The 10,675-nt window shown below is 40.6% G+C and overlaps 1 protein-coding gene across 2 annotated transcripts in view; it reads right to left on the reverse strand.

Moving 5' to 3' along the window:
- Positions 1-2,179: 2,179 nt before the first annotated feature.
- Positions 2,180-10,675, reverse strand: part of kcnj14 (potassium inwardly rectifying channel subfamily J member 14) — a 17,421-nt gene continuing 8,925 nt past the window's right edge. Inside the window, exons 2-5 of one of the 2 annotated variants that reach the window (XM_081696544.1) lie at positions 7,217-10,651; positions 6,346-6,663; positions 5,766-6,003; positions 2,180-2,721 (exon numbers count right to left, since the gene is read on the reverse strand). In XM_081696544.1, coding sequence (XP_081552670.1) covers positions 2,696-2,721; positions 5,766-6,003; positions 6,346-6,663; positions 7,217-8,254 — 1,620 coding nt within the window. In that variant the 5' untranslated portion in view covers positions 8,255-10,651 and the 3' untranslated portion in view covers positions 2,180-2,695. Of the gene's footprint in view, positions 6,004-6,345; positions 6,664-7,216; positions 10,652-10,675 lie in introns of both variants that reach the window. The other variant, XM_027006711.3, reaches the window with a different exon arrangement.

Consider the following 10,675-nt stretch of genomic DNA (forward strand, 5'->3'; position numbering starts at 1 on the left):
ACCATCATTACAAGGAAGGCCTAGAAGCAGACTCTAGTTCACACAAAAATATGCAATATCAGATATCAAGGATACAAGGGAGATTTGTACTGCTGGACAGTTTGGATATTCAATTCAAAGAATGGTTTAACCAACCTGACTTGCAGATCTTGAAAAAAGTTGAGAATGTAATTGTAATGTAAATCTTCAAGAAAGTTCTGAATGTAAATGTAAAAGTAAGGTTCAGTTGCCAATATTTCTCTCAAAGAATACGTTCATTCACATAGTGAAGCTGAAGGTATTGTAAGAGGAATGCCAAGTGAGGCAAGAAGCATATTCAATGAGGTTAAGAAGCTTGCTATGATGTTGTTGGTTGCCCTCGTGACCTCCGCTAAAGCTGATCGAAGCTTTAGTGCACTCAAAAGATTGAAAACTTGGTTAAGATCTACCGTGTCTCAGCAGTGCTGTAATAATGTAGCTGTGTACATCAAGAAGCTCTTGACCAAGTAGATCTTAAAAAACATTTGCCAACAGTTTGTAACCTTGTTTAAATAGAGTGCCATCACAAGAAAACACAGAAAAAGGAATTCTACGGAACAAAAAAGGAAATGGGGTAATATATTGAAACTAGCAGGCCTACTGAATAAAAAAAATGCTAATGTTGAATTAAACAAATTCATGGGGAATGGGGGGAAGGAGGGTTGTTCTGTCTCTACCAATGTTGAGACCAAACCTACACCTTTGGGTATGGCAATGTGTAAAAGGATCTCGTGGATAAAGCTCCCATATTCTCTGTTGGACACCACTATCTCCATCATACACTTGGGCTCATAGAAAACAGCTATGAAGCCCCCACTTCATGCATGCATCCTGCTTCTCAAGTAGACAAAAATCCCCCCCCCCCCAAATCCTCTTGGGCCTCATAATCATCTGCAACATGTATGCAAATGAACAGCTGCTCTGTCTGACTAATGTCCACAGTTTTATCAGGCAAAACCAAGAAGAATTTCGAATTATTGATTTTTCACAATAGTTTCTTGAATTTCAGCCCCACAACACAATATCACATTATCAATTATTATCAGTTGTTATTATAAGCATGCAATCTCTAGATGATGTTTAAGAGAAGCATGACTAAACTTTATAAAACAGGACTTTATATTAATTCATCTTGGCAGTATGCCTGCTTGGACTTCCTCCTCAGTTTCTGTCTTTCTCTTAGTCTCCATGTCTTCTGCTACTGTTCCCTTTACAAAAGTTAATTTGGTTTGTTTAAACCTGTCTTTCATTTTCCTCTCTGTAGAGAAAGCAACCAATGTATCAACAATTAGCTATAGTTCAATTCAAATGAAATGAATGGGCTAGAATGATTTGGTCTGTGATAGCTAGCCATGATCTTCAACAACAATTTTGCTTTCTTGTATTAGGATGCGCCGATTCCATACCTTGCGTGAGCTAACAGCTGATGTTTGCAGTGTTTCTGCTGTAAAGCAGAGATGTTGAAAGCCTCTCATAATTCAAATACTTTTTTATCCTCAGCCCCACTAATTGTGCTAGAAATGACACATCACTGATTTATTTTTGGAAGTTATTGGAGTTCCTGTGAGCAGTGAGAAATTCTGCTAAGTTATGTGTAAATTGAAAACTACCTTCCAGTGCACCCTGCAGAACATTGTGTTAATACTCGGTTGGGTCTGTTCTCAACACCTCATTTAATAAAGTATCCCAACTAATTTGTCTGTCAAAAGGGCAGAAGGAATACCAAGGATATGACCTTGATGTCCTCAAAGGTAGCTATGGACATGCACATTGTGCATAACAAAGCACATTAAATGAACAGCTGGATGTGCATAGTCACAAGGTAATAGCAAGATTTACCACGATAACAATAAAAATATGCTTCTTGGGAATCACACCCTTTACCTTGGAGTTGTTAGGCTAGCTATTCACTCTTTCTACTCTAACAGTGAGCTATAAGTGCTTCATCATCATAATATCAGTATACAATATCATAGTAACAAGAGGTCATAGCCTACCAACAGCACATCAATGCTTAAAAATTTTCTTCCAACTTTATTCATATTTTTCATTCTTGTAGTCTGGTGGCAGTAGGCCCACCATTTATTTTAGTAAATGCGAACAAAATTACTCAGATTCCACAAGCCTCATGAAGATTAATAAAAAAGGACTAACAGGAAAGTACTTGTGTCAAATGCTTTATTTGTTTTAGGGCTTCTATTTTCCACAAGCACCTCTTTGCTACAGTCCTAACAATTTGTGCATGGTAAATGAAGAACATGCCTAAAAGTTCAAAGTTCAGTCACTGAGAAAACAGCACATCTGAAGATCATCATCTGGTAGATGTCATGTTGTGTTCATGCAGAGGTGAATGGAAACCTGAGAGGAAGATGTATGTGCATTATGAGAGACATCTAAGTATTGATCAGTTATGGGAAAAACAGTTCAGTTATAATAAAACAGGTGAAGCTGAGATGAGGCAGATGGATGGCATCATATGTGTTGAAGCCATACACACAAAAACATGCACACACAGAGTAACCAAAGATAACAAATGGAAAATTAAAATGAGAAAGAATTCACCTAAAAGGATAAAAAAAAAACCATGCCGTGATTAACAAAAAAGTATTCATTGTTAATGTAGGAATCTCCTGTTATAGCAAAGCCAACACGTAACCTATGACATCTGAGGTATTCTTCAGTTCTCATCTGCAGCACCCGGAGCTAGAACACAAGATGCAATTACTGGAATATTTAGAGAATTAACTGACTGAGTCACATTCATTTACAATTCGTTTTTACTCTGAAAATATGTAAATATTACCCAAATCTGAATAAAACATAAGTTAAAACATAGTGACAAGGGACAAGTGTGATAAAATGTTTGATATATGTTTTTATATAACACACAGAGTAATTGTTTCCTGAATCCCCTTCAACCAGAACACAGTTTCAGTCCAATACTAGGCATTTAACCTAATACCAGTTAAACAAATAATTAGATTTGACTTGTAACTTCGTAAGGTTCAGAATGAATTGTGCAAAAATGTACTGTGGAAGTTACATTGTTAACAAATTACTGTCTCCCTTACCTGATAGAAAACCTGTTCAACATGGTCTCTGGATGTGTGAATGAAAGAGTTTGCTGAACAAGTTGGATCAGTATTATAATAAATGGTGGAAATGTATTGAATGGTGTACCATGAAATAAATAATGTTGTATATCATGTATATGTGAGGGACAGGAATAGGGTTGTTTTAGCTACTACTAATTTCACTTAATAGGACTGATAAGAGCTGGCCTTTGGTTAATTTCTTTCCTTTTTTCCTCTCTCTCTTCTCCTGAATCCCCCTTCTCCCGAGTCTTCTCCTGAATCCCCCTCCTTCTGAGTCTTCTCCTGAGTCCCCCTTCTCCCGAGTCTTCTCCTGAGTCCCCCTTCTCCCGAGTCTTCTCCTGAGTCCCCCTCCTGCCGAGTCTTCTCTTGAGTCCCCCTTCTCCTGAGTCTTCTCCTGAGTCCCCTTCCTCCTAAGTCTTCTCCTGAGTCCCCCTTCTCCCGAGTCGTCTCCTAAATCTTTCCCCATTCCCATTTTCTCCTTTTTTGTTCCTTTAATCTTTCCTAATATGAAGAGTATGTCTAGTACTGTTGCTTGTTCTGTGATGCAAAAATGAATATAGTGTTAATCATAAAGAAAGAAAGAAATCTTATGGCAATGTGAGCCACAAAGATCACCACAGCGTAAATAAATCAGTAACCACACATCAGTAACAGTGGTTATTGCTGCTGTGAGCAGTAAAGAAAGTGCAAAACAAAACATGATAGGGTTAAGTAGCAAGGAACATCCTTTGAAACTATCCTTTATGGCGAACGGTAACATTTCAGTTAATTTCATTTTATTTTTCGGCATTTAGCACACGCTCTTATCCAGAGCAACTTACAAAAGTGCTTTGTATCTACTCACAGAATGTACCCTAGCCCATGCAGTAGGTTTCCTGCAACAGCTCTGAGAAGATGCAAAAAGAGCTACAAGACTGCAAAGTGTTTAAAAAACACTGAGCGATGTTTCATGAGATATTGTACAGTGACTTAGTGCATTTGAGCAAAAACAAAATATGTGGTCACCTAGCACCTGAATATATAATCTTTGTTACTGAATAGGCTATACTAAAAATAACAATAATAAAGCAATGACATATATTACATAGAAGAAAAATGAAGTGCTGTACTGGTGTCTTGTTAAACAATAAAGCCTACAACCCAACATCTAGCTGAAGACAACAGAACACGCAACAAGTATTTTGAGTGTAAATTCATTTTTGTCTTTGAAAGATAGTTGGATAATTCTGCCATCAAATTTTTAATTTAATAACCCCTTTCTTTTGAACATATTCGTTGGGAAACTGAAGAGGGTACATTTAAATATCATTAAGTATATAGAAAAATATGTAGTTTGTCCAAAACCATCAGCAAGGGTACAGTGTTTGAACATGAACATATGCTAATAATGTTTAGCATGTGCTAATCCTTGTTTCCCAAAACTACCAAAAATCATAAATAGGTTACAGTCAGGATCACCATGAATACAGTCTTTGCCATCTCACTTATATTGTTCTGATACATTTGTTCTACATTTGTTGCTGAAATCAATACTGACATGACTTGCAGTTATATGTTCCATCCACAAGGGCTCACTGTTATGTTTTCATTAGAAAACAGCATGGTTGTCCAAGTCTGGTCCTGGAGATAAACCGCAGTGAGGCTCACCACCACCGGACTTGGGCACCCAGGAACTCCAACTATTCCGGCTTGGAGCTCTGCCGCTAACCCAGTGAATAGCTTCTAATTAGACTGATTCTGTAAGACTGCCATGTCCAATCAGACAAGTGGGCCAGTGTTGCAGCCCTTTCATCCATACACAGCCCTCCCAGTTCCTCCTCATCTTCACACAGCCCTCCCAGTCCATCCTCATCTTCACACAGCCCTCCCAGTTCCTCCTCATCCTCACACAGCCCTCCCAGTCCCTCCTCACCCTCACACAAACTTCCCAGTTCCTCCTCATCCTCACACAGCCCTCCCAGTTCCTCCTCACCCTCACACAAACCTCCCAGTTCCTCCTCATCCTCACACAGCCCTCCAGTCCCTCCATCTCCCTTTACAGTTTCTCCCCAAACTTTGTATAATTCAGTTTTTCAGTCACTTAATCTTTTGACCTGTTTTTGCTGATCCCAATCTCATTAGGTATAGTAGAATAATCTTTCTTACTCATGCACATGCACTCGTGTTTGGTCTGGACATTTTCCTTTTGTCAATAACCCAGCCCTGACCAGGAAGAGAGATCTGTGCTTCCTTAAATCCTGTGCTTATTCTTAGCTGTTCTGCTTTCTCTGATTCATCACTGACCTTTTGTGGTCTGCACAGGTCACGCTTATATTTTCTTTTCTCTCACTTGCCCTCAGTCACACTCAAGGAAAGGGCCCTACTCTCTTTTTTTATTTTACCAATTTTCCATTCTTCTGTTCTCCTGAATGTAACCCTCTGTCATTAATCAGTCCTCTTGTCTATTGTCCCAAGCAGTCTCTCTGTCTTCACCAAACCACCAGCTATGTTCTCCCCCGTGTCCTTTTCTCTCTGTCTCTCATACACCATGTCTCTGCTTCCCTCTTACTTCCCTCTTACTTTCTCCCTCTCTCTGACCCTGCATGTCCCCCATGGCCAATGTCATTTGCCCCTGGCACTCTCTGGGGGTTCAGTGCATGTGTGGGTGCTCACTGCGGGAGCTCCGATGGGCCAGAGGTGTGGGGAGAGTGGGTGATGGAGAGTTAGAGGGAGATGGAGAGACTCTGCTTGGGGAGATGGGAGTGGAGGAGGAACACTCCAGAGCCACTTCATTCTCATAGCAGAAAGAAGAATCGGAGTCCAGGATGTACTTCTTCTCAGACAGTTCTCTGGCGCTGCTGGATGGCGTGTCAGGGACCTCATACGTCCTGTTGAAGTACGAGTAGTCCACCTAGAGGAGTTGTGTCAGACAATAATATATATATATATATTTGAGGAGCATAACCTCATCGGAATTCGAGGAGCTTCTGTGTGTGTGTGTGTGTGTGTGTGTACATATATATATATATATATATATATATATATATATATATATATATATATATATATGTACACACACACACAGAAGCTCCTCGAATTCCGATTATATATATATATATATATAAACACATTTGACTAGATTTATTCCACTAGACCATTATTTAGCTTGGCTAATTATAGGCTATTCCCTAAATTATGTCTCATTTCCTATCTGTCCCTGTGACCCTGTTGCTGGGGCCTTTTCCTGTCTTACCTGATAGGAGTTTTTCTTCTCAAAAAGTACAGGTTCAAAGCGGTGACCCCAGCGGATCTCCGAGGCCAGGTATGAAGAGCGGCACTGTGTGGTCATGGCAGTTGCTTCAACCATGCCTTCCAAAACGACCACCACCTCTAGCTCCTCATCTGACTCCAGTGTCTGCCGATCCATCTCAAAGAACGGGCTCTCCTCATCAATCTTGTGCACAATGGTCACCGGAGACACCAGAAAGATGCGGTCAGTTCCTGTGTCAAAGCCCACATTGATGTCCACTTGTTCCAAAGGTAAGAATTCCCCTTCTGGGGTCAGCCTTGGCTGTAAGAAAGATCACGTTAGTCAGAGTAGCAGTGAGCAGCCGAATAGTCAGAAAGGCCGTTGTTTTAGCAGAGGGAACCTCTAGTGTAGTTTATTGTTAGATAGTTCCATACTTGAGACAATTTACAGAAACCTTTACATTTTCCCATTGTATAGCAGACTTGCTGCTACAATCTTAGTCAGACTGGATAAATTTCACAGAATTATTATAGACTGTGGATTATCTGATTACCAGATTGCCTGCTATCTATTTATACTTTGCAATTTATGTGTGCAAAAACACACATCACAAAAATTCGAGTAGATATTATAAAATGTCAGAGTAAAAAAGTATTTGAAATTCAATACAAGACACAACCACATTCATGTTAAAGAAGTCCCCCACAAATTGAGGAATTCCAATTATCACATTCATGATAATCCCCTGAAAGAGGTATAACAAAGCAAGTTCTAATTTACCAAGCCATCTCCCCAGATCTCTCTCTCTCTCTCTCTCTCTCTCTCTCTCTCTCCCCCTCTCATTTTCTTATTATACTTTCTCTCTCTGCCTCACCTTCAGGAGCTGTGCTCGGACATGGGCCTCCACCAGCTGGCTTTTGCGCAGGTTTCCCACACGCCACATCATGCAGAGCCTCCCGTCCCTCATGGCCACTACGGCCACCTCCGAGAACACCAGAGTCTTGTTACGCTTCTTGGGCTTAGCAATCTTAGCCATGACTGCCCCAATGATGAAAGCATCAATGATGCAGCCCACAATGCACTGCAAGACGACGGCAAACACTGCCAGGGGGCAGGCCTCAGTCACGCTCCGGAAACCATAGCCTATAGAAGTCTGAGTCTCCAGTGACAAGAGGAAGGCCGCCAGGAAGCTATTCACCTGCTCAAAGCAGTGCTCCTCAGTTCCTGCCAGCATCCCGGAATGCTCCCCTGCTGGGTCCAGCAAAGCTGGAGATGGAGTAGTGGCCAAATGGTGGGAGGAGGTCATGGAGGATGATGATGGTTGAGTCAGATCCCCATGCGCCATGGCTATGAGCCAGAAGGCAAAGCCAAAAAACAGCCAGGAGAGCAAGAAGGAGAGGGTGAAGACCACCAGCATCCACCGCCAGCGGATGTCCACGCAGGTAGTGAAGAGGTCGATGAGGTAGCGCTGGCCCTTCTCGCCTATGTTAACAAAGGTGACATTGCAACGGCCATCCTTGCTTACAAAGCGGCTGCGGGGCTGGCCGCGGCCTCGGCCAACCAAGGGGAGCGAGGGGGAAGGGGAAGTAGACGATGGTTGCTCCCAACCCCCTTCTCTCCTGCCCATGTGCCCAAGTGCCAGCCCATGACCTCCTCCTCCTCCATCTACTCCACTCCTCTTTCCTTCCATCACTTTAGCTTCATAGCAGTCATCATCCTTACCCCCTTCACAACCCCACCCTTGTCCTCCTCCGTTGCCATGGTGCAGGTTGAGCAGTTTGCCATTGTGGGTGGGAGAGGGGAGACCTGCCCCAGTGACATCATCACTCTGAGCCAGCCTCATGACTTCCTCCTCATCGAGAGGACTGTCCACCACAGGACTGAAGCGTCGCTTGACACGCGTGGCTCCCATGATAAGTCTGTGAGCATGTGTGTCTCACATGTGTGTCAGTGCACACAACAGAGTAGAACAACGGTAGGTCTAAAATGTGCAAGTGATGAGAGATTCAGATGGCAACTAAATGCACACTGAAATATGTGAGGTGAAGCTTATATAGTGGTTATCAAACTATTAACTTTTTTGAGTTAATTCCTCACACCACCACAACAAAGAGTGTACAAAAATTAACCAAATAAATCAAGATTTAAAATTATAAAAACAAATAACCAAAATACTATTTTAGTATTTAGTACTATTTTTACTATTCACACTGGGGTTTTTGTTTCTGAAAAAAATAATTTGCAAAAGTCTTGTATAATGTCCTCAAAGAGACCACTACTCCTGAGAGACCAGTGGTATCTGGTTCCAAAACCAGGAAAATCTGGTTTAAAATTATCCTTAACAGACCTGAGCATCACTAACAAAAAAATTACAAACATCAACACCAAAAAACAAAATCCAGTAAAGGTTGGACTGAAGGCTTTTACAGAGTTGTAAATTTTAAAAATCAATTTGCTCGGTGTTTAGTGTAAATCACTACCATGTCAAAGGATCCTAGGAGCAAAATCATGTGGAAAGCATAGATATGAACTCAGTAGACTGGGTAAAGTACCAGAAATGTGCAGGTACAAAGACAGACAAGGCTTGGCTTAGGCAGGACATAGAGAGAATACAGTGATAGCTGCTTCTCTGAAAGAACACAAATAGTGCAATTGGAAAATAAATCAATGATAACACCCAGGATGTCCTGAGAAATCAGTCTGACTTTACAGCAAACACAGAAAAGTTACCATGTATAGCAAAGAGTCACATGACAGCATGAGAAGAAAGAACAACAGCATGCTTATACGGACCAAATGTTCCCTCAGAGAACTCTTTATCTTCCTCTGAAAGATGTTTAAACAAACAAGAAAAAACACAATAAATCGAATAAAAAACCTATTCAGACAAGGTAATATTTCAAAGCTATCTGTGATGCATAAACATTATCCTGATAGTGATACCAAAAGCGTTATTACTCACTGGTAAATGGAAATTTCTTAAAACTTGATGGTTGCATTCAACATAAATTACACTGCATTGCAATGGACAGTCAGACTGCCTATCATTATTTTAAAAATCACAAAATCACAAAGGGCCCTGTGATTGAATCTGCACAGTACTTCCATTTGGATTGATCAGAGCGCCATCCCAGAGTGTTGCCACAGTTCTCCTGGGTCAGTTGGTCTGCAAGAGCACATGTCTTTTGAGTAGCTCCAAACATTCACATCAGAAGGGTTTAAACAGAGATAAATATGTCCACTCTGGGTAGGATAAAGAAGTTTTTTAAAGAATCCAGTTTAAGAAGGTTAAAACATATATTAGTATAAATCGAGGGAAGTATAAATTAGTATAAATCAAATAATCCAGCAGCTAAATATTTTAGGAGATTCAAAATGCAATGTGTAAGACTGTTGTCTTTTTTGAAAAGGTACCAGTCTTAAAGAAGGACAATCAGACTTAGCAAACCTGTTCTAAGAATACATGTACAAAAATGCTGGATTAATGATCTTGTGATGAATATTGACCTCTACCAATGGTTTAAGCAGCACAGCCTTCTGTCTCCAATGTCTTCTGACATTGGAATCAATCATATTTCTCATTTTTAGGATTTGATCATCAAATCCAGGTGGGCTGCTGGGCAGAACATATATTCTTTAAAACATCTGACAGACACCTGTGAAAACGAGGCCAGAGGTACCACAAATAGGGCAAGCTGACAGAAAAATGTACCATGCAGGATGGAATCAATAACTCCACAGATTTAAAAATGCTTTTTGCTGCACTTCAGAAGAGACCCCTTTATGTGGTCTAGAGAGTTAAATAAGACCTAAAATGAACATGCAGGAGTTAGAGAGGGTATGAATAAAGCTTAATCCACATATCAAATTGTACTGTTAAATACATATTCTTAGTACATCTGCAGATTTTTTCTCACTGAAATAAATAGGCTTCTGCTCTAGGGAAAATGTTTCAAATACCTAGAAAAGACAGCATCAAGGCATAGCAAAAGAGGAAACTAAAATGTATGTGCTTATACTCAAAACTGTCCACTTGGAAAATGGAGAGAAATAGATTTTTACAAAAGGAACAAATGAAAGTAGGCAAACACATCTGTCCTGAACTGAGAGGCAACATAGACGTTGGTCCACAAATGCCTGGTGCCTGAACAATAACACTGATAAATGAATGACATCCTGGAATAGTGATGAATGACATCCTGGAAGGGTATAGATTCTGTCTTTTACTTCCAACTTTATCTCCTGTTTGTTTCTGCAGACTTCACCCTTTCAGCTTGCAGGCTCTAGCATTTCTTCTTTTCACTCTCTCCTAGAAATAAAAACACAAGTAACA

This window comes from Electrophorus electricus, chromosome 14 (assembly GCF_041902795.1).
Source record: "Electrophorus electricus isolate QZ-2024a chromosome 14, ASM4190279v1, whole genome shotgun sequence".
NCBI classification, from domain to species: domain Eukaryota; kingdom Metazoa; phylum Chordata; class Actinopteri; order Gymnotiformes; family Gymnotidae; genus Electrophorus; species Electrophorus electricus.